Source organism: Archocentrus centrarchus, unplaced genomic scaffold, assembly GCF_007364275.1.
Source record: "Archocentrus centrarchus isolate MPI-CPG fArcCen1 unplaced genomic scaffold, fArcCen1 scaffold_54_ctg1, whole genome shotgun sequence".
NCBI lineage: Eukaryota > Metazoa > Chordata > Actinopteri > Cichliformes > Cichlidae > Archocentrus > Archocentrus centrarchus.
In genome coordinates, this window is record NW_022060276.1 from 1,274,875 (window position 1) to 1,297,800 (window position 22,926).

At 47.5% G+C, this 22,926-nt stretch overlaps 3 protein-coding genes across 5 annotated transcripts in view; 2 read left to right on the forward strand and 1 right to left on the reverse strand.

Annotated features, from left to right (window-relative positions):
- The window catches only part of fam110b (family with sequence similarity 110 member B), an 81,254-nt gene extending 76,078 nt beyond the window's left edge, over positions 1 to 5,176 (forward strand). The window contains exon 5 of the mRNA XM_030725364.1: positions 4,083 to 5,176. Within this exon, the coding sequence (XP_030581224.1) occupies positions 4,083 to 4,992 (910 nt within the window). The 3' untranslated portion in view covers positions 4,993 to 5,176. The remainder of the gene's footprint in view (positions 1 to 4,082) is intronic.
- On the reverse strand, positions 347 to 18,556 carry LOC115777461 (THAP domain-containing protein 2-like). The gene is made up of 5 exons (XM_030725368.1): positions 18,429 to 18,556; positions 14,268 to 14,460; positions 14,064 to 14,159; positions 13,743 to 13,973; positions 347 to 531 (listed from the first exon to the last, which is right to left on the reverse strand). The coding sequence occupies exons 1-4, from the start codon at positions 18,506 to 18,508 to the stop codon at positions 13,761 to 13,763; spliced, it is 582 nt and encodes a 193-aa protein (XP_030581228.1). The 5' UTR covers positions 18,509 to 18,556; the 3' UTR covers positions 347 to 531; positions 13,743 to 13,760.
- An 89-nt stretch (positions 18,557 to 18,645) lies between these two features.
- atg10 (ATG10 autophagy related 10 homolog (S. cerevisiae)) lies at positions 18,646 to 22,104 on the forward strand. Of its 3 annotated transcripts, XM_030725367.1 has the most exons (8): positions 18,676 to 18,818; positions 18,994 to 19,100; positions 19,189 to 19,341; positions 19,422 to 19,584; positions 20,203 to 20,300; positions 20,373 to 20,470; positions 21,487 to 21,561; positions 21,607 to 22,104. In XM_030725367.1, the coding sequence occupies exons 2-8, from the start codon at positions 18,996 to 18,998 to the stop codon at positions 21,623 to 21,625; spliced, it is 711 nt and encodes a 236-aa protein (XP_030581227.1). In that variant the 5' UTR covers positions 18,676 to 18,818; positions 18,994 to 18,995; the 3' UTR covers positions 21,626 to 22,104. The 3 variants fall into 3 exon arrangements, with proteins under 3 accessions (XP_030581226.1, XP_030581227.1, XP_030581225.1); XM_030725366.1 differs by having other exon boundaries at positions 18,646 to 18,788; positions 21,487 to 22,104; XM_030725365.1 differs by having other exon boundaries at positions 21,487 to 22,104.
- Positions 22,105 to 22,926: the final 822 nt, after the last annotated feature.

Below are 22,926 nucleotides of genomic sequence, written 5' to 3' on the forward strand. Positions count from 1 at the left end.
CCAAGAACTAGTGCTCAAGCTCTACAGGCCTCAGTTAGCATGTTACATGTTAAATAAATAAAAGGTCCATGACAGGACAGTTAGAAAAAACTGAACAAGAGAGGCTTGTTTGGAACAGTGGGCCTCATTTAATATGTACGTGGAAACACTGATACAGTCTCAGACGGCCACGCCTCTATGAGGACACGCCTGCAGCAGAGACAGAGTGCTGACAGTACTGACAGGACACTTTCTACAAGTGTCTCTCACACACACACACACACACACACACACACACACACACACACACTCTGATGGATGTTCACTGTCGTGCCCAAGGATGCTTCGACACATGAAATGTAGGAGCTGGGGATCAATCGTCGACCACTGAAGCCGCTTCCAAAGAGGAAGCTGGAATAGGCGCAGCTTTCCACAGCGATGACGGGTTAAAGAAACAAAAACTAAACTGAGGCTCTGACTGAATATCAGAGGTTCTCAGTCACTGCTGACAAAGTGTGGATGCCAAATCTGATGTGAAAAAGGACGAACAGACTAGAAGAAAAGAAGAAAACAGGACAAAAAGGATCTGTTAGTCTGAGGTGATAAACTCACTGCAATGAAAAAGGTGGCTCATGGTGTTTTGGAAAACTATAAATAATGACCAAATGTAATTATTATTACTTGTAGTAGAAGTATTGACTCTAAACATTTGTGTATTCAGCCAGGCCTTCATGTGGTTTGTGCGCACAGTCACTTCAAAATTTGTTCATAAAGCACAAAAAACTTCAGCTCCAAAAATATTGATACATAACTGCCTTGTATGTGAAATGTTTGTACACATGATCAGTGCACTGTTAGCAAATGAGGCCCAGTGTCCTTTGGACAGACAGGCCCAAAGAGGGGAGCAGATGGACTGTGGGATCAGGACGTGAACTCCTCTGCATACCTGTGTGTCCTAGAGTCATGTGAGGCCGTCTGTCTGACAGCTGAGGCCGGGTCATCAACCATGACCCTCATTTACTGATCAGCTATTTATCAATACGTTTGTCGCTGAATTGTTTGCACTTTACTAACAGATTTAGACGTGACCATGTGTGAAGGTCTGGCCGATGATGATGATGATTATTATTTCTGATCATTATTAGCAGCAGTATTGCCTTTTGGTTATAAGTTGGATTTGTCACAGTTATACACAGTACAGTGCACAGCAAAATGTATTTTTGTGTCTGCCAGTGATTCACACATCACAGCACACAAAATAAAATATATAAATAGGTAAAAACATTAAATTCTAGTCAAAGTGGAATTTACACCAGAGCGTGTTATTGCAGCTGTGTGATATATCCAGCAGAATCATTTACATTGTGCAATAATGGTCCAGTTAGGGCTCAGAGTTGAGCAGACGGATGGCTTGTGGGTAAAAACTCTTCTTCAACCTTTCAGTCTTAGTCCTCAGGCAGCGGTAACGCCGGCCTGATGGGAGCAGGGAGAAGAGAGAGTGTCCGGGGTGGCTGGGCTGTTTTAGGATCTTCATGGCCCTCAGCCTGCACTGCTTGGTGTAAATGTCCTGCAGGTTGGGGAGGGTGGTTCTGATGGTCCGTTCAGCTGAACGAACCACCCTTTTTAGGGCCATGAAGTCCTGCTTGGTGCAGTTTCCCATCCAGGTGGTGATGCTCCCACGCATGATGCTCTCGATGGTGCAGGTGTAAAAGTTCCTGAGCACCTTGAGTGGGAGCTTGAAGTCTCTCAGCCGCCTGAGGAGGTAGAGACGCTGTCTGGCCTTCTTCACAGTGATGTTTATGTGATGAGTCCAGGACAGGTCCTGTGAGATGGTCACTCCCAGGTACTTGAAGGTGTCTGCTAATGAGAAGTGGATGGTAGTCCCTCTGCTGCTTCCTGCTGAAGTCCACAATCAGTTCCTTTGTTTTGCTGACGTTGAGCAGAAGGTGGTTCTCCCGGCACCAGGAGACCTCTCTCCTGTAGGCTGTCTCTTCATTGTGGGAGCTCAGTCCCACAGCAGCCGTGTCGTCAGCAAACTTTATGATGTCGTGGGTGTACAGCGAGTACAGCAGAGGGCTGAGCACACAGCCCTGGGGGGGATCCGGTGTTGAGGGTGAGGGAGGATGAGGTGATTTAAAACATCATGAGCCAAAAAACACTCAGAATTCCATCCATTCATTTTCTTTCACTGATCAGGTCACTTATTACAGCAGCCTGAGCAGAGAAACCCGGACCGTCCTCTCCTCAGCCAGCTGCTCCAGCTGATGGCGGGAACAGCTTATCTCAGAGTCAGAATAAAACTTTTAAACAATGTAAATCTTCATTTGTACAGCACCAGTCAAAGGTTTGGACACTGGTACTGTATGCAGATGAAAAGCTGTTGACTTTAACCTCTTAAATAAAACATTTGCAATATTCTTTCTCATTTTATATCATCTTCCATCTTTGCTACATGTCTTATAAGCTGTTTCTTGGCTCCATGGATGATGGAGACTCATTGCAGGGAGTTTCTCATGTTGTGCTGACAGAAATGATCTTCAGACCCTCTGTTCCTTCAGCCTGAGCTTTGCTGCGTCATCACTCCAGTCTATGACCTCATTTTTTCAGATTCAGTCAAAATTTTTCCTGCTTTTCCCCCTCAGCTTTGCAGACGTCTTTTTTACAACATCATCACCTCCTTCTCCACCTCACCTGGAGGTAAACACATTTCCTCACAGGGAGGAATGGTGGTGTGGCAGCATGCAGACAGTATGCAGACTCCACCAGCTCGTTGGCTTCGACTGATCCTGATTGACACATGCACAGCTGTAAGAACAAAACAGGCTGCTGCACACATTTCAAGAATCCTAAAATTTGTAAGCAAATATTAGTGAATGAGTCTGAATGATACCAAACACAGCAACAAATCTATAACAGAATGAAACCAGTCAAGGTGCTGCAATGCAAACACCATGGTGGGATCCTAAGAGGGCTGTGCATGGGGGTGTGCTTGTTGTCGCTGCACCACTTCAGCAAATCCCAGCTCTGGTTGTGAACATATGAAGGGGGGGGGTTGTGCTGGAGCAGATCAATAGCAAATCTGGCCCCATGTTTTCCATCGTCGCACTTGGACAGTTGGTTAGTGTTTGTAAAATGACACTATGAGCAGTGCAGAGTGCACACTAAAGAAGCTGTTCTTTTGTGTTTTGTTGTTGGAGCTGCACGTGGTAAATGGACTAGTTCTTCTATAGCGCTTTTCTACTCTGTCTGAGCACTCAAAGCGCTTACACAACATGTTTACTTCCATGATTAACTAAACTAAGTGCTTTAACATTGTCTAACATTCACACTCCAACGGTTGCATCGGAGAGCAACTTGGGGTTCAGTATCTTACCCAAGGATATGCTGGCATGTAGCCTGGAGCAGCCAGGAATTGACCTTCCGATCAGTAGGTGACCTGCTCTACCTCGTGAACTACAGCCACCCCTCACAGTAGACTCTTCATCCCGTACACTGCCGCCTACTGGCCAGTCATGGGAAGTTGTTTTTGTTAGTTTACATCCGTGATCCTCAACTCCAGGCCTCGAGAGCCGGTGTCCTGCAGGTTTTAGATGTGTCCCTGATCCAACACACCTGATTCAAATGGCTGAATCACCTCCTCAGTATGCAGACAAGTTCTCCAGAGTCCTGCTAATGACTTCTATATGTGACTCAGGTGTGTTGAAGCAGAGACACATCTAAAAGGTGCAGGACGCTGGGCCACAAGGCCTGGATTTGAGAAGCACTGGTTTACATGAATGTAATGAACAGGATCAGGACTGCTGGCAGTAGTGACAGTCGCTCTAATATCAGTTTGTGTTACTGCTGTGTTAAATACATATTTCTCTGGTACCAAAGTCAAACACAGTGCTGAGTGGACGTGTTTGGAACTCCATGAAAAATGGGTTGATAAACAACATTTCAATGGCATTGTTTTTTTAAAGATGAATAAAAACACTTAGAAATAAAATCCTGACTAAAGTTCTCACAATTCATAAGTTAATCTATATCCAAATTTTAGCTGTGGCTGTTTTGTGTGTTTGTGGTGGACTCTGTGGATTCAGCTTTCTGTTTTCTGCTCCTAGGATGCCGTTAACCTATCGCTCTACAATGACCCTTAATGAACAACCGCCCGACTCAGCTCCCAGTCCCAGCACCTCTCACTCCCTCCGATCCTTCTCCCATTCACTGAAGGTCCCCCCGATCAACAGCGGGGGGCGTCGCAGTCCACAACAGGGAGGAAACCTGAACCTTAGCAGACGAGTTCTGGATGAGAGAGGAGGTGAAGAACGAGTTATGGACCGTTCCCGCTCCCCGCTGCCACCTCTGCTTACCTCCCACTCATCTTCCGACCTCCTGCGACTGTGCAACGGCAAGCCACTCCGTACAGCCCGATCCAGTAGCTCCTCAGCTCCACCCCTCCCTCCAAAACCCAAACCTGCCTCCCTCCCACCTCCAGCACTTTCCTTGTCACTGCCTCCCCCTCGTCCAACCCCATCCCCCTCACCCTGTGACAACACCACCCCTCAGTCACTACCTTGTGATCTTGGAGACCCTTCAAATATGTCTGCAGATCCCAACCTGGAGCTGGAGCCCGGTTCATCAGTGGCTCGTCGCTCCTCACTACACCGATCTAAATCCGACCTGTCAGACCGTTACGCCCGGGCTGGAGCTGACGTCGAACGCTTTTTTAACTACTGCGGCCTTGACCCCGAGGAGCTGGAGGCAGTCGGTCCAGAGAATTTTGCACGGGCCAACTCAGATATTGTCAGCTTGAATTTCAGATCAGCTTCTATGATTTCCTCTGACTGTGACCGTTCTCGGCGATCTTCCAACGATGGTCTGTCAGACGGGGATGAGGGTGAGGACGAAGAGGAGGAGGCAGGGGAGCGTGTGCCATATGGCATTTCAGCTGTGGAGCGAAATGCAAGGGTCATTAAATGGCTATATAGCATTAAGCAGGCAAGAGAGACACACAAAGTGTCCCATGTTTAGAATTGTTGCTGCAGTGGAGGTACAACTAAAGACAAACTGTCCTAACCTCTGAATGAAGGTAACGCTTCTCACGGATGAAGGACTGAACTGTTTTCAGCTGTGGAGCTGAGTGAGCGAATGGAAGGAAGGAAAGGTCTGACAGGTCTAATCGAGGTAAGAAAACAAAATAATGTCTCAAGATTATTGAAGAGATGAAGACAAAGAATGCAGCCCTCCAAAGTTTAGAACAAGGAGAACACCAAGAACAGAATACAGTGTTCCTGTGGAGTTCCTGTTTCTCTGTAGACACTGTCTGAACTGTTGCTTCAGCAGCAGGAACGTTCAGTAAAATGCACTACATCTGTCCAAGGACCCCTAACGTGGCCATCTCACTAGAAAGCATTCAAGAGCTTTCTCACAGAGGACATTTGGACTTGTCAGACATCGGTGTGATGGCCATTCCTTTAAAGTGTAGCCTCCGACACCCCTGATCATCGCCCACGCCTCTGCTCTCAGCTGAAATCAGTCCACTCTCTGCCCTTTCAGGGGCCTCAGGAGGAAACAGGCAGCGGTCATAGTAGTAGTAAGTAGATGAATATCATGTCTCCTCACCAACTTCTTTGGTTAATAAAAAAACAAAACCTAGCAGCAGGTTAATGGTCTTCAGCTAGCACAGAAATGGTTTAATACAGGCTCAGTGCCATTTACCCTTCTTACTCATTACACATACTTTGGATGTGTTTTCCCACTGGGACACTAAGAAACAGACACAAATATGCACACAGATGTCAAATTAAAGAAAACCCTGACCCTCGACCCCCCAGCATCAAAATGAAACTTTACTAGTTGGAGCTAGTAGTCATAGTAGCTGTATACATAATATGGAAGAAACACGGTCAGTGTGTGTGGATTCAGAGTGTTCACCTCAGTCTGAACCGTTTACACAGGATTTGTCTGAATGCAGCCCACGGAGCTTCATGCTAAAGCATGTTGTCAGACTGATGGGACACTTGTGGTAGCACTTCTGTGAAGTGCTCAGCAAACAGTTTTTATATCTGTGGCTTCAAATGCTAAATTCTGCCTTGCATTACTCCTCAGACCTGCTCAGAACAGGAAGAGTCCAGTTAGCAAAGGGCCTGCTGCTATTTCCTACAGCTGAGCAGCACATGCATTTCAAATAAAACGTGACAATCCTTTTAAAAGAGCAGTTGTTACCATAAGTTAGCACTGTTCAGTGTAATGGCGCCGCTGTCTGTGCTGTCCTGCAGTGACAAGTCCAAATGTCCACTGTAAGATCGGCCTGTGCTCACTGTTGATGCTGCTGTTAAACAAAGCTTGTAAAAGGTCGCCCTGCAAACCCGACGACTGAACTGTGAGCTGAGCCCGTATTGGCTGGAGGTGACTGTTAAAGCATGTACTGATGACCTCACAGGAATTAGTGCTGAAGTCATCAATACTAACTGAGATCCCCGCGGTGGTAAACGAGGTTTTAGAACGGCTGAATGAAGACCTTGGAGTGTGTGTTGATGAAGGAACCGGGAACATGAACGGATAAAGTCAAATGTAATCTCTGAGCATATTTATCCGGGTCTATCATATTATCACACCGATGGGCCGTGTTTGGCCTTTGTTATGAAATTCATCATTAAGCTGCCACGTCAGCCAACACAACATTTCATGGTAGAGTTTTGGTGTCTTGTGGTGAGATGTCGTTAGAGGACATTTGTTAAAGGGTAATGGATTATTCAGTTCAGGTTTATTTATATAGCACCAAGATAATAACCCTACAGTATTACACAGTTTTCTAGAGAAAACCCCAACAATCAAATGACCCCCTATGAGCAGCACTTGGTGACAGTGGGAAGGAAAAACTCCCTTTAACAGGAAGAAACCTCCAGCAGAACCAGGCTCAGGGAGGGGGGGGGGTCATCTGCTGGGGGCTGGGGGGGGACAAGAAGACAGAGAGCATAGGGGGATTATTTTGGATCATTAATACTGCTTTCTTCTTTTACACCTGACCGTTTTAATGCTGTTTGAATGAGCTGTGTTTGCACTTGGTTCATTTTAGGCTCCTGCAATCGCTGTCATACAAACGCAGCATAAGTGGAGGCCGTGTACCAAGCATGTGGTACAAGCAGCCTGGGGCCGTGGAGAGGAGTAACACACAGTTCTAACAGTGGAAGTGACACAGAGTGTGAAAACAATGAAAACAGAGCTTTTCATACTGAATTGTTTTCTTTGGGCGTCCTGCTGAACTCCACTGCTGTTCCCTTCCCTGTTCCGGCCCACTGTTCAATCAGCATTCAGCCGGCGCACAGTGTCATCCACATCCAGCAACCTGCAGTTGGGATTTTGCAGGACTGCATGGGAGCATGTTAGTGCTGGGAGAAAATGCCTCTCCCTGTATTTTCCGTAGGGAAGTACATACGCAAACGGACACAAAGCATAAATTAGGCTTCATGGTAGCTGTTACAGTAGTGCAGTGTTGACAAGCAGCATGATTTGTAACACAGCACCTGATTGGCAGATGAAATTTCAGCCAGTTAAACTTCCTCCATGATTGCAGGAATGATTTGTAACAATGTGGCCCACCACAGACCCAACTCTCTGCAAGATGGTCTTTGTGGTTCTGTCATGGCCCTCAGGTGGAGCTCCAGCATGATGAGGGACGTCCTGGACTCCAGGTCATCTTGGATGAAGGTGGAGACCTATGCAGGCTCAAGAAATAATAGGAGCTGGCTTGTTTGGCAGAAATGATGTCCTGTATGACTCCATGAGCCCGGTGCTGTGCCAGAGTGAGAACATTCGTGAGATCCAAAGAAGAGCAAAAGCAGACAAAAGAGAGAGAAGGCAAGGCTTGGCCATGCCAGAGAGCAGGCTATAAAAATGCCCCCAGATTCCATCAAATTACATCTTTTCTTTCTTTTTTTTTTGCCACATTTCCCTAAAGGGCATGACCCTGGACTCCCCTAGCACGCCCTGATGCATGTGGCTGGGTGCAGCACTCTGCGCTGCATATACTCCTTTCACTGCCTCTCAGACGTTTTGGGGAGTGGACGCTCTCATCATATTCCACAGTTTATTGGATAATTCAACCTTATTTGATACTGCAGCTGTGAAGAGGAGGCAGGAAAGAGGGAGAGAGCAGGGGAAGACAGAGCAAAGGGCCACAGGTTGGACTCAAACCTGGGCCGCTGCATTAGCCATAGGGCACAGGGACACCTGCTGACCCAGGGAGCCAAACCGGCACCCAAGAGCCCAGTTTTAACAGGGGACAGGAGCCTATCCTCAATCAGACAGCCAGTCCTACCACTGAATAATTCTGGTAACAAACACATTCATTCATGAGTCTGCCAAGCTGCTGAAGGGAATTTCTGGCTGCACTCTGATGCAGGGTGACATCACCAAACGTGTTAAAGAAATGAATCACCACAGTCTCTGTGGGTGTCAGTGGGAAACAGAGCCAAACAAACCAAACCTCAGGTCACACCTGTGCACTTACCCACAGTTCAAAGGGTTAAACAGCAGAAACCTGATGAGAACGTCAGTGAAGCTGCAGGACACCAAAACTCTCCTTCCAAAACAAGTCATCATGTATCAGCAGGTCCAAAAAACCTGCACTCAAAGCAATATTAAGAGTACTGCAGTATAAGAAGGTGAATCATGTTCTATGTAAGTGTTTTCTCCAAATCCACCCAGGATTTAAGTGTTGCTTCTGCTGACTGCACCCTGCAGCCACACACACACAGACACACACACACAGCAGTGCTGCTGCATCACAGAGGGATTCTCCATCGCTCCGAGGAGGAAAGTCTGTGTCTGTGTGTGTGTGTGTGTGTGTGTGTGTGTGTGTGTGTGTGTGTGTGTGTGTGTTCCCTAATAATGAAGGAGGCTGGATCACTGAGTTCAGCCTCCACCCTTCACATCTGTCTGAAGGCCTGAAGCCATATGGGTGTGAATGCAGTGCCTCAGTTAGCAGGTCCATCTGCCCCCCCACCTCCCTTTACCTCATCTACAGGTCTGCAAAGGTGAGACCAACAAACCTGCTGGCTTTACTTCACTGCCCTGCACAGCACACTGCAGCTGGTCCTGGTGTTACGGAAGCATAAACAGCTGGAACATTAACGTGTATCGGGAAAAGGGGGTGCGATGGGCCACGTTTTAGTTCAACTCTTTATAAAGTAAACCAAACCTGATCAACACCTGGCTGCTCAAACTACCTCAGAACACAGTTTGAGAAGCTTCTACCAGTGTTAAATCAGGTGCACTGTCTGCACTGGAGATGGGCCAGATGAAGCCCTCTGCAGGTGTAGCTGCATGTGCGTGAAAACAAACGTTTCACCTTCTGGACAGACAGCTGCTGCCAAGGCCAGATGTTTCCAATATTAAAGGTTTTATACTTGATCCTGTTGTCTTCCTCTGGCACCTTTGTCACACATTAATGCAGGAGTAGGGAGATCGATGCAGCCATATGTGAATGTACATGTGATTTTGTTCACATTTGAATGACACGTACATGTAGAGAAACAGTGAGAAGCTTTCATGACAGAGAAGCTCGTCCAGTCAAAGCCAGCTGGACTGCAGGCCTCGGTTTCTGCTGTGCTCTCACACCAACACCAACACTCTCACTTCTCTCCATCCTGGACACTCACAAAGAGGACCAACAGCCAACATGTAGCACACAGCCCCATGTTCACTGAGCAAGCTGTTAGTGAGCTGTAGCAGGGATCACAGTCACTGTGCTCGTTATCACTCAGAGTGGCTAACGTGGCTTGCACAGTATAGCTATGGATTCAAGCTGAATCTCTGAGATGATCTCAACACCCCGAGAAACCACACATCAAGCTCTTGAAAACAGCGTTTTCCTCATAAAGCACAAAAACTCATGGCTCTGTGCCTTTGGCTGCCATTTCAGCTGGCTGTTAAAGACAGCATGTAATTAGCTGTGTGTCGCCCCCTGCAGCAGGCAGCGAGTCTGCTGACCACACCCTGCTGTCAGCGCACTGGACCTTTGGCTGTTTTAATCTCACCAACAATCCAAACTAGTGCTCTGAGAACATTTGAAGGAATCCTTATCAGAGTTAAACTCATGGAACAGCCTCAGCACAGCACATGGAGTCTCACACAGGCCCGTGTTAGGCAGCAGTACCCAGCCAGCTTTAGCAGGTAATGGGTAAAAATGATAAAAGCTGGAGGCAGCCTCCAGGTTTGAAAACTGAAGCCAAGGTGACTAAAACCTTCTGTTAAACACGTCCGACTGCATACAGAACCATGCTTTCATATCCATATCAATGAGTGAGAAAATGAACCTACTTCTCAGTTTATTGATGAGCTCAGTAAAACTTTTCCTGCTGTGTTTATGGTCTCAGTTTTAGTGAAGACAGCATATTTCTTTGGTAAATGATGTTTAACAGTAAACCAGGACATGCTGAGGGCCACGGCTGCCTTATGATTCACGACCTGATAACACAGGCCTGCAGTGTCCTGGGGTCACAATAGGCTCCGCCCCACACTCACATTCAACTTAGAAAACAAAGCCAGATGGGAGATGAAGATAGCAGCATCTAAGAGAAACAACTCCGCCCCCAGCTCAGTTATGACATCACTCTAATGTGATTGGTCAGTGGCAGTGATGCTGGTGCTCGTGAGCATGAGCTGCAGCACGTTTACTGCATCCTCTGATCCAAAATCAGACACATGAACGTGAAGTGAAGCCAGCTGGGAGGAAGACCAGAGCCCCGTCCTGAGGCTGGGCTCAGGGCTCCGCTCGCATGTTCCCGACCCTTCATTCACCCCAGGTCTTCCCAGCATCCCTTCTGGTATCCGGCAAACCCCGCTGCTTCTCCCTCAGCATTAATCAACCGATAACGGTGCGGCAGCAGCAACAGCACCTTCCATTTTCACTTTGGTCTCCATGATGCGTGTTTTTCTTCCTTTGACAGCAGGCTCCACAGTGGTACTGGCTTTGTTTTTCATTCCATGTGTAAATGCTGTAAGAAAAATGTATATATTTGATTTTAAAAGGCCAATGTGTTGGGTTCCAGTTTTTTCTCTGCCTAAAGGTTTATGTGTTCTAAAAGATGGGAACAAAAACCCTCTAACAGCAGTGTGTGAACTGAGCGACTGTTTCAGAGTTTGTGTCGACCGTGTTTTTGATGTGGAAACTGTTTGATTTGCCTGATCGAGGGAAGAACAAACCTGTTTCGTTCCTTTTGCATTAGTTCAATAAATGTCTTCTTTTGCCATCTCTTGTTTTTAAGTGTTCTCTGCTGAACAGCAGCTCCTCCTCAGTCCAAACACTGAGTTGGTGCTACAAATAAACTGATTTTGAAGTGAAGATTATTACAATATTACAATCATCAGTTTGACTCAATGATACAGCTGTAGAAAAGCTGATGTTTTTAAAGACAAACAGAAGTATGCCTCAGGACATGATATGGAGAGTGAGTGCTCAGAGGTCAAAGGTCAGAAAGGCTCAGCGCACAAACACTGACATTAAAGTGCTGTGGACACATCATGTTTAACAACCGACCAAAGCCTCTGGTTAAAGAAAGGACAGGTCATTAATGTTCAGTAATGTAGGTTTATGCACAGGAAAACACATCATGACTTTAGGCATATCGTGTCTGCAAGACTACCTAAAAATATTAGGCCTTAAAAATCAATGCCTCATACTGCATAGGTCATGTTTGTGCTGCTCTCAGACCATAGACCAGCAGAGCCTCGGGCGCCTGGGTGGCTTAGTGGTGAAGCCGGCGACCACATACACATGTTGAGGCGTGGGTTCGTGTCCCGGCCCGTCGCCAATTTGCCCGCGTGTCTTCCCCTGTATCTTTCCCCCATTTCCTGTCTCTCTCCACTGTCACGAAAAGCCAAAAAAAAAAAAAAGACAGCAGAGCCTCTGGGTCCTGTGGTTTAGGGCTTTGGACACTGAGGCTCAGAGCAGGTCCATGTCATGGTGTCATGCTGTGAGCTGTTCCTGAGCAGTTTAGGCACACCTGCATAGACTGTATATAAAAGATGGTGTGATGTAGCACACTAGTTTTTGGAGTCCACTTTTTGAAGCCTCAACATGATTTGACTGTCACCATATTGGTTTCTTGGAGCCAGAATTGACTTTATTTAGGCAAGAAGGTGAAGTGCTAAGTTATCAGCTAATGCTAGCAAGCATGATTAGCAAGCTGCATCCAGACAGACAGAAATAGATACAAATTAGTGCCAACATACTGCAGTTTTACATGCCATAACTGAAGCAGAGACTTCTTGGATGGGCTGTACCTCACAACACGCCAGACTATTTGTCAGGTAACTCCATTAAAATGCTCTGAAGCAGGAACAGCAGCACACAGTCGGGGGGAGCCGGGACCTGGCAGGCAGCAATCAGCCTACAGCTACCTGTGTGGACACGTCCGTCAGTCAAAGCAGCCATACTCTCACTTTAAGCCTTACTGCTGCAGGGATGCTTTTTAATGCTGTTAAGTTGGTCATTTCATTCACTAAGTGGCAGGTCGCATTGGCCTGAGAGCCACAGGTGGTTTGCTCTCAGGTCTGCATCAATGTTCAGGTGGGTAGCAGCCATGTAACTGCCAGGCCCAAGGTTTAACAGCAGGTCGTTACAGCGAGCTGATCAGTGACAGCAGCAGTTTGTGTTGCAGCCGGCGTCTCTCTGAACCTGAAGGAAGCAGTGAGAGAAAACTGAACTCTTCATCGTTACTCTTTATTTTTGGACAGGATAATCAGGCTGAAGTGTGTTTGCAGCAGGGGCTGCACTCATTGATAAATGTTATGAAATACAGAATTCGTCCAGTCTCCAGTCAACTACACATGCAGGTCAGCTGCTTTAATGAGGAGCGTGTGGTCCGTGTGTCTCTCCATGCTCAGCTTCTCCACATGAAAACAACATTTAAATGGTTCCATATTTTCACACTGTGCTTTATGATCACTGCATCAGCCAATGAGGGTCCTGCTGCAGGACAGGGTAACTGCATGAATAACAGCCACTGCCATGTTCGGTTATAAAATACCGATCACTTTCAAACTTCACTTTAATGGTTCACACATCATTTAGTCCTTCTAAATGGCAAATGAATGTTGTGGCTGCACTGTGACAGTATTAACTGATGCTGTATGGTGTACTTGGTGTACTCGGTGTGGTGACCCCTGCTTTGAGCACAAATCTCACTCCAGTATTCATACATCTCTGATTTTCCTTGCCATGTACTGCAGCGTGGGTCACATATGGCTCCACCTTCAGGATGTGTCACGGCTGTGACGTGGAGCCTCCAGTGAGTGGAGCTGTTGCACCATCGGCGTGTGCTGGTGTGAACCACGCGGTGCTTCATGTAGGCAATGATGAAAACCGACTGTAAGCCACACTGTGGGTCCCAGGAGGGCAGCGACTCGGCTCAGAGGGAGGTAAACGTTTCTCTGTGTGAAACCCGCACAGCTCTGACCTCACACAGGTTGTTGTGATGGTGAGCTGGGCTACTGGTCACCTTCTGCCGTGCTCTAATGGGGTTTCTACTCAGTTCTGACGTGCTATCTGCTCCCACCTAGTGGCTGCCAGCACAAACAGCACAGTGAGGTCTGAGGCCTTCCAGGCTGAATCTGCTGCTTGTTTCAATAATCATCACTCTGATTGTTATGATGTTTTTAAACTGTTGTGTTATGGATTACATTTTGAACATTTACAATAATACTGTAATCAGAAAGATCTAACTGATGTGGTGTTGGAGCCACTGTGTTTTTATAATTTCACCATCAAATCTGACCTCAGGCCAGTGAAGAGTTCAGCCAAGCAGAATATCACCCAGTCTTTGCTGCAGTTCCTCTGAGAGCACGTGTTTGTGCTTCAAATCCTCCAGCACACTCTTCACGGTCTTCTTGTGCCTTCTTTCTCGGTCCTTTGCATTTCTTAAGTTCCGGCGCAACTTCTCCAACTCCTCCTGAGCCTCATTTAACCGCTTTTTCACGTTAGCCGGGTCTAGGGCGTACCGATGGTCCTGAAAAATATTAGACCTGAATGAAGCTTAACATTACTCTCATTAATGGAAGCCCAGAAAGTATGCTTGAGTAGCAGCTGTGTCACTCACAGACTCTGTGGGCTCTGGTGTGACATGGACCTGAACCTGCAGGGGTTCTTCTGCAGCTTTCTGGGAGGTCCTGCTTGTTCTGCCTCTACAAGCTGCCTGCAAAGTACAGCAGAGTTTCTCTCAGTGCAGACTTCTCTCAGTTTAACAGGGCTTCTCTGAAACTTGGGATTCTTTATATAAAAACCACCCGTCAGTGTCACTGACCTTGCCACGAGGCCTCGTAAATCCAAAAACTGATGGGATGGCCCCCTCCCTGATACGGGTCGTCTGTCCAGTCCTGTCGAAGTCCTCTGCCTGGAAGTGGCAGCTGCAGACCACAGAGCGCTCACTGGGCGAGAAGTCCCTTCTCCTCAGCGCCACTTTCCATAACTGCCTTTTAACTTTGTCCTTTGGGAACCTGCAGAGAAAAGCAGAGTGTGAGGAAACATCATGCTGCAGACTTTCTGCTTCAGGTCTGCTTCCTTCGAGCTTCAGCAGTGCTGCAGTTTCAGTGCTTTTATTCATGTGGAGGAAAACAGGTAACATGCAATAAGACATGCCTTTAAATAACCATCCTCAGCTTTTCTCATTTAATGATATGACTGCTGATTCAGCACACACAGCCACATCACACACATGATCAAAGATGGACCTTTGTGACGTCACCCACTGGTCAGGGAGTCCCCCCACTGTGGTGTGGCGAGCAAACAGTGGACCCGCCAGAGAACCCGAGGACTGCACGCTGATTGACTACGAGCTGTTAGCCAACCAGCATATTCAGAATTCTCTTTTCTGGCTCTTAGAATTAATGTTCCCCTTAATAAGATCTGAAATGATCAACTGAGCCTACAAACACATCAGGAAAGAGTTTACTGAGGGCCACTCGACTTCCATACAACCCAAAAACACGGAGCGGAGCGGCACGGAGCAGCACACTTCCTTCATGCTGCCGGATGTCAGACTCTGCTGTGGGGAAACGGGCTGCACGGGTCCCCTGATTGATTCAGTTCTCAGCATCTACCTTGGATTTTACTGTCTCAGATGGTTTGATATGCATTTAAACTGTATATTCATTGTGTGATGACTGAGTGAATCATGGATATCTCAGCTGAGTCTGATATAACGTAGTTTGTGGGGAAAACGTGGACCTCGTCCTTCCTCCTTCGGCTCTCCTTAGTTGTCAGAGGAGGAGGCGCTGCTGCAGCAATAGTTCCGTTCACCACCAAAGACACACTCAGCAATATTACAATGAAGAGTTTTGGAAGGGAAAACATACCCAGAGATGCTGGGTATGCTGTGAGACGCTGTTATGTCACATCCCTGCACCCCCATGAAGTGCGACCCTGTGACACGTTGGTACCATCAAACCTGGTGATTCTAACAGAAAAGTGGTCAAAGGCGTGCTGGTGGTGTGAGCTTATTCCCACATGGTGCTATAATAATCAAATAAATGCATTTGCAATCGCTTTCGTCCATTATTTCAGTGTTGCTGATCACAGACTGTGGAGGATCCATTGTGACAGCCTGACTAACAGTTTGCAGAGGGCCCTCAGCAGCCCATAAGACCTGTGCCACCATCCAAGGAGCTGCAAACCACTGCAGGAATGAGCACATTAGCAAAGCAGCACTGACACAACACCAGCTACAGTTTATGCTTGAGTGGGCGTAGCACCAACTCAGTCTACTTGCAGAGTGTGTCTGTTGTTGATGGAGGCAGTGTATGAGTGTGCGGTACAGCCAGTCCGTGGGCTACTCTTCATTGTGCTGTTGTTGGTCCATCAGCCAGCTGCAGAGCACAGCAGAGCTGTAACAGGAAGAGCTGAAGTGTTTTCATGAGGATTCAAGAGAGACCAGAAGGAAGGTCGGTGACAAAACTATAATAACCTCAATAACTGCTGTAAAGATACGAGACGGCCAATGAAAGGAGTTCAGTTTCATCCTCAGCTTTTATCCAGCTGCTGCGGCCGGGACCCTGAGACCCAGCAGCCGTCTCACCCCTCTAACTCCCAGCACAGAGACCTGACAGATCCTCCTGATGAGGACAGCTTTGAAAGGACGCTGGTCAGGATCATCTTCATATACAGGTGCTGGTCATAAAATTAGAATATGATGAAAAAGTTGAACTTGTATATTATATTCATTCATTACATACAGACTGATATATTTCAAATGTTTGTTTTCATTTTGATGATTATTACTGACAACTAATGAAAACCCCAAATTCAGTGTCTCAGAAAATTAGAATATTACTTCAGACCAGTACAAAAAAAGGATTTTTAGAAATGTTGGCCAACTGAAAAGTATGAACATGAAAAGTATGAGCATGTACTGCACTCAGTACTCAGTTGGGGCTCCTTTTGCCTGGATTACTGCAGTAATGCAGCGTGGCATGGAGTCCATCAGTCTGTGGCACTGCTCAGGTGTTATGAGAGCCCAGGTTGCTCTGATAGTGGCCTTCAGCTCTTCTGAATTGTTGAGTCTGGCGTATCACGTTGTCCTCTTTACAATAGCCCATAGATCTTCTATGGGGTTAAAGGTCAGGGCAGTTTGCTGGCCAATTAAAACCCTTTAACACCAAATGTGTCCCCCGTGACACAACATACTTCAAAAGTGCCGCTGTTCGCGGACTTCCGGCAACAAATACCGTAATACCCCTATATGGCTGTGACGTGCAATTTCTGGGCTTTCAGGAACCGTTTTTTCGATAGGACAAACTGTTGCAGAGTTACGGTAATACACCAACTGATCAACGTTCCTTTGATCAGCCGACTCCGAGCTGATACGCCACGTCTCAATCAGCTGTTCGCCGCTATTGAGGGCAAGTAACAGGCGCTTCAGCAGCGATCGCCCGGCGTTAAAGGGCTACGAACAGGGATACCATGGTCCTTAAAGCAGGTACTGGCAGCTTTGGCACTGTGTGCAGGTGCCAAGTCCTGTTGGAAAATGAAATCTGCATCTCCATAAAGTTGGTCAGCAGCAGGAAGCATGAAGTGCTCTAAAACTTCCTGGTAGATGGCCGCGTTGACCTTTGACCTCAGAAAACACAGTGGACCAACACCAGCAGATGACACTGCACCCCAAACCATCACTGACTGTGGAAACTTTACACTGGACCTCAGCCAGCGTGGACTCTGTGCCTCTCCTCTCTTCCTCCAGACTCTGGGACCTTGATTTCCAAAGGAAATGCAACATTGACTTTGATCAGAGAACATAACTTTGGAGCACTCAGCAGCAGTCCAGTCCTTTTTGTCTTTAGCCCAGGCGAGACGCTTCTGACGCCGTCTCTGTTCAAGAGTGGCTCGACACGAGGACTGTGACAGCTGAAACCATGGCTGCATACGGTGGTTCTTGAAGCTCTGACTCCAGCTGCAGTCCACTCTCTGTGAATCTCCCCACATTTTTGAATGGGTTTGTTCCACAATCCTCTCCAGAGTGCAGTTATCCCTGTTGTTGTACACTTTTTTCTACCACGTCTTTTCCTTCCCTTCTCCTCTCTATTAATGTGCTTGGACACAGAGCTCTGTGAACAGCAGCCTCTTTACCAATGACCTTTGTGTCTCGCCCTCCTTGTGCGAGGTGTGAAAGGTCGTCTTTTGGACAACTGTCACTCAGCAGTCTTCCCCATGATTGTGTAGCCTACAGAACTAGACTGAGGGACAATTTAAAGGCCTTTGCAGGTGTTTGAGTTAATTAGCTGATTAGAGTGTGGCACTAGGTGTCTTCAATATTGAACCTTTTCACAATATTCTAATTTTCTGAGACTGAATTTGGGGTTTTCATTAGTTGTCAGTTATAATCATCAAAATTAAAAGAAACAAACATTTGAAATATATCAGTCTGTGTGTAATGAATGAATATAATACATAAGTTTGACTTTTTGAATGGAATTACTGAAATAAATCAACTTTTTCTTCATATACAAATTTTATGACCAGCACCTGTATATGAAGAACATCAGCGCCCTTCACCTGCAGTATGACACTTCTCCTCATCAGTGTTATTCACTGATACACAGTAGTCAGGGAAATACGTGAAACTGCAACAAATATACCTTTATATATATATATTATATAATATTCTGGAATGTCAGACTGTTTTATTTGATCTCAACCTCCAATACTGTCATTATTTATGTATTCTTTTATTTGGCCCTGCACGTCACTGCTCTCGTTTGAATGCAGCTGCAGTCCCGCAGACTTTCTGCATGCTTATGAAGAAAAATTAAGAAAATAAATTAAAGTCTGGGCCGCTCACAGGCGCCATGACAGAAAACGGTCAGGACTCTACACTCACACAGCGCATGCGTCTGTCGCGTGCCTGAGCGTGTGAATGACGCAGCGGCGGAGCAGCTCTGACGGAGTCCGCTCCAACAGTGATGTGTCTCACCTGTGGAAAGTGATCCCCTGCTGCTTGGTGCTGGCGTTCCTCTGGTGAGCGCAGCCGACAGCGGCACAGAAGTCTGGCATTCTCTATACACGACCCCGCTGCAATATGGCGGCAGCACAAACGCGTCGGATGACGAACACGTACGTATGAAGCGTCATGTAGCCAGTGGTCACATGATGCGGAAGTCCTCCGAGGCCAAAGCTTCCGTCGTCCAGCAGTGAGTTGCATGAAAGTGTTTTTCTCAGAATTGGTGTTTCTGAAGCAGTGGCTTCACTGATGCCAGACCCCCCCACACCCGGATCTCCAGCTTTCCGGACTTGGACTCAGTGGAGGTTTGAGTGACGGCTCTCCCCAGTTAAGGTAACTGGAGCCAGGCGGCAGTTTCAGAAGGTACTCACGTGACACCGCTGTGCAGCTGCAGAGTTAGCAGCTGTGTTAGCAGCTGCTAACACAGCTGCTAACTCTGCAGACACACTCGCAAACCATTTCAGTAAAGCTGAACTTACAGTCAGTATCAAATAAGTGTGTGTGTGTGTGTGTGTGTGTGTGTGTGTGTCCTCTGCAGAAATGAGCAGGTGTGCACTGGATGAACAGGCTTTCCGCTGCTGCTGTCAGCTCCTCCTGCAGCAGTCGGAGCAGCTGAGAGATGGTTGGAGCTGGGAGCAGGTCCAGGTGAGGAGGTTCTCCTGCTCCACATGGAGCAGCCTCAACCTGTGTGGCTGCTGAAGGTGCTTAAAGGAAATTTCTGATTTTGGTTCAGGGGTCAGAAGAGGGCTACCTCAAGAAGACTGTTCTCAGGTCAGTTGTAGCTGACTCAAGCCCAGCACTCAAACAGAAGGGAGCGGCTTCAGACTCAGAGTCACGTGTTTCCACCCACTCCATCCTTGAACCGCAGCGAGAGCAAAGCAGACAGGTGAAACTTTAATGCTGTAGCACACTTCATGTCCCAGCTGTGCCTCTGCTGAACATGACTGCATGTCTCCTGCTCCACAGCCTGTTCTTGCTGCCTGTTTTCATGCTGACGGCACCGATGAAGACGATGATGCCGTGTGTACGCTGTCTGAAGGCAGCAGCCGCGTGCTTCAGTACGAGTATCACGTCCTGTACTCCTGCAGCTACAGTGCTCCTGTGCTGTATTTCAGAGCCTTCACTCTGGGTTAGTTACACAGCCCCCCCGGATTCTTTTACTGCCACTCAGCACCAACATGATATGAGCTGTTTGACTGCAGGAACTTTCCCCACGAGCTGCTTTCAGCTCTCTGAAGGGGCTCAGCGTTTTGTCTAAATCAGGCACACGGGTGGAGCTGATTGGTTAAACTTGGATGTGACAAACACAAACAGCAACTAAGCAGAATCAAGGTGACGAAGAATGAAAACTATAGTCAGCAATAGATCAGTAAGATGGTCCAGACCCCCCCAACAGTGACGAGTGAGGGTGGTCACATAAGAGAAGGGGAGCCGTGAATCAGAAAAATTAAACAGTAGATTCTGATTGTTTTTATGGATGGTCTGAGCTTCTGTGTTAGGAAAAGTAAAGGATGCACTTTATTAAAGCGCTCGTAGCAGCCTGAAATACCAGCACACTCTGCACAGCTGCAGTTATAACAGTGCTGCAGGGGCTGTCCTGGAGGTCCCAGAACTAAATCCAAACCTTTATGGGGTGCAGCTCAGGTAGGCTCCTGCTTCATGTGGTGTAGACACAGCACTGTGACAGTCTGTAGCTGATCAGACGTCAGCCGCGCCTCTGAGATGTTTGTGTTGCCTTGTTTGTCAGAGGGGCGGAGCCTGACTTTAGAGGAGGTGTGGGGTTCTGTTCATCCAAACTTCAAACATCGCCTTCAGAACAGCCCTTTGAATACAATCACTCAGCAGGTAAGAGCAGTCTCAGCTTCATCATCATCCTCCTCTGTGAACGTCCACTGAGTTATTGTGTCTGTGTGCCAGGAACATCCTCTGCTGGGTCAGCCTTTCTTTATGCTCCACCCCTGCAGAACCGAGGAGTTCCTGAGGCCTGTGCTGCAGGGACCTCAGGAACAGCACAGGTAGGATCGCTGAGCCACACCTCTGTGAAACAGGAAGCTGCAGGAGGCAGCGTGGTCATCCCGCTCAATGTGTTTGATGTTTATTAGGCTGGAGGCGCTCTGCTCTTGTAGCCAGCGGTTGATCACCTGGCGCTGCGCCGGGCTGAACATTTTACCGGTTTGTTATCACCACAGTTAGCAAGTGGGCACGGCTATTAGCACTAACAAGCGGTCTTTGAATAGCCGGGGAGACCCACCCGGTCCTCCGAGTCCACCGGGCTGTGAACAACTTCTGCTCGAACCCTGTCCCAGCACAGCTTACATGAACATGAACGTTTGTCAGGGCTCTGTGGCACGTTTCTAATCGTATCTGAATCCTGGTTCAGAGGGTCTGTAAAAGTGTCATCTTCAGGCACACCAGTGAAAACCTCACAGCCTCAGTCCCCTCAGTGAGTCCACTTTCCTACCATTAATATTTACAAATCTGATTACACACACAGATCCAAATACACACATGCAGATTGAGGTAGTCACACACAGATAGGTTTGCTACAATAATAGCCCCATACCTGGGCACCTGCAGTATATCACAGTATTCTGGAGGCACCTGTAAGGCCATCTGCTGAAGCTTGGCCCAGACTGGGTCACCAGCAGGACAGATGTACAGCAGAGAGGCTGAAAGGGTCAAAGTCCTGACCTCAGCCTGATGTGGCGAGACCTCAGGAGAGCCGTGCATGCAGAGTGGGCCTGAAGTCCTCCACAGCACTGTGAGCGACTGATGGTCATAAAGGAAAACCACTCGGCTACTTTATTGCTGCTTCAGGAGCTTCCACAGGCTGCTGAGTCATGCACTCAGGATTTAAAGCTGCTTCTGCATTTGGCTCAGTTTATAATCAGTGATGACTTAATGCAGGTCATTGTTATTATGTCCTGATATGTAAACTTTCTTTTCTCCATGACTGTATTTGACAATGTTGCTTCCTGTGTGTGTGTGTGTGTGTGTGTGTGTGTGTGTGTGTGTGTGTGTGTGTGAGCAGGCCAGTGAACTACGTGTTGTCATGGCTCAGTGTGGTCGGTCCCGTGGTCGGTCTGGACGTCCCGCTGAAGTACTGCACCCAGCTCCAGCAGAGTGGGTGCAGCCACACTGAGGCTGCACCCACTCTGCTCCAGACTTGAGGAGCAGCGCTGTGGGTGTGCTGCCGTGCAGGCTGGAGGCGGCTCTGTGGCTCCCTCCGTAGGACACGAGCGCTCACTGAATGCATCAGTCGTGGGCTCCAGGCTCTCAGCTCACATGGACAGCTGTGGGAGGTGTTGGACAGCGTGTTACAGTGCTCTGCACTACATCATCCAAACAGCAGGTGAGGGACTCTTTGATGGTCCATCTCTCCAGCACAGATCTGGACACTCAGAGAATGGATGCCAAAGCCCACTGTGGCCCCCACCTCACTGAGACACTGTGCTTCCTGTGACACCGTGCTTTGGTTTCCTGTGTTATTGATGCTTTGAATGTGTTGATGTGAGGTTAGGACGTGGAGTGTGGAGTTCAGCTTTGTGCTGAACGGTTTCTTTGGATGTAACTGCCATCTGAGCCGCGTTTGTTCTGACATTATGGAAAATGTAATAAACACCTTCCAGTGATTGGCGGGCCATTTCAAGTCCACATCTCATCAAAATGATGCAAAACTGCTGTGAAACAAACTGCAGCATTTTTAATGTGTATTTTGTAAATGTGATTCCAGCAACACGACGTTGCAGAGAGGCACATCGTGGGAAATCTCACTGGGTGTGAAAGTCTTCAGACAGTCCAACATTTTATTAATGTTTGGTTTTATATATATTTGGGTTAATAGCACTGTCGCCTCACAACAAGAAGCTTCCTGGTTCAGCATGTTCTCCCTGTGCCTGGGTGGGTTCCTCCGGGTATTCCAGTTTCCTCCCACAGTCCAAAGACAGGCGTGTTAGACTGGTGCTTCCGTGTGGAAGTGAGATAAAGTTTATGGAGCAGAGCGCTGTGTGGATGTGTGGTTAGTGGGAAGCCCACTGAGCCCTAATCATCTGTTTTACATAAAAAGGGTTGAAAGGGTAAAAAACAGCACTGATGGCTCCCAGCATAGAAAGAACAGAACCCACCGGCACAGTGTCCAAACCGGAGAGGGACCACCAGCTCATCATCAGCATGAAGATGAAGGCTTTGGAGCAGCCTGTCCCAGGGTACCTGGCAGTGCTGTGGATGAAGGCTGGTAGAAGTTGCAGTGGTGTGAGGGTCAGTCTGCCCGCACACCTGTTCCCCAAAGAAAGGAGGCCCTGAATAGTCACACATGAAGCACAGATTAATAAGTAACTGTTGGTCTCCTCCGTTCCTGCAGTGTTGTTGAGGTGCAGCACAGAGGTAAACCTGATGGTTACATCATCAAAATGAGAACATAAAGGAGAAACCCCTTTTTCAGCTTCAGTGTTTGATATGTTGTCTTTGTGCT

Coding starts and splice junctions, on each gene's coding strand:
- LOC115777461 (XM_030725368.1), bottom strand. CDS start 18,508: ATGCCAGACTTCTGTGCCGCTGTCGGCTGCGCTCACCAGAGGAACGCC. Junction 14,461..18,428: donor CAGGGGATCACTTTCCACAG/GTGAGACACATC, acceptor TTTTCTCTGCAG/GTTCCCAAAGGACAAAGTTA. Junction 13,974..14,063: donor CACCAGAGCCCACAGAGTCT/GTGAGTGACACA, acceptor AATATTTTTCAG/GACCATCGGTACGCCCTAGA.
- atg10 (XM_030725366.1), top strand. CDS start 18,996: ATGAGCAGGTGTGCACTGGATGAACAGGCTTTCCGCTGCTGCTGTCAG. Junction 19,342..19,421: donor AGCGAGAGCAAAGCAGACAG/GTGAAACTTTAA, acceptor CCTGCTCCACAG/CCTGTTCTTGCTGCCTGTTT. Junction 19,585..20,202: donor TTTCAGAGCCTTCACTCTGG/GTTAGTTACACA, acceptor CTTGTTTGTCAG/AGGGGCGGAGCCTGACTTTA.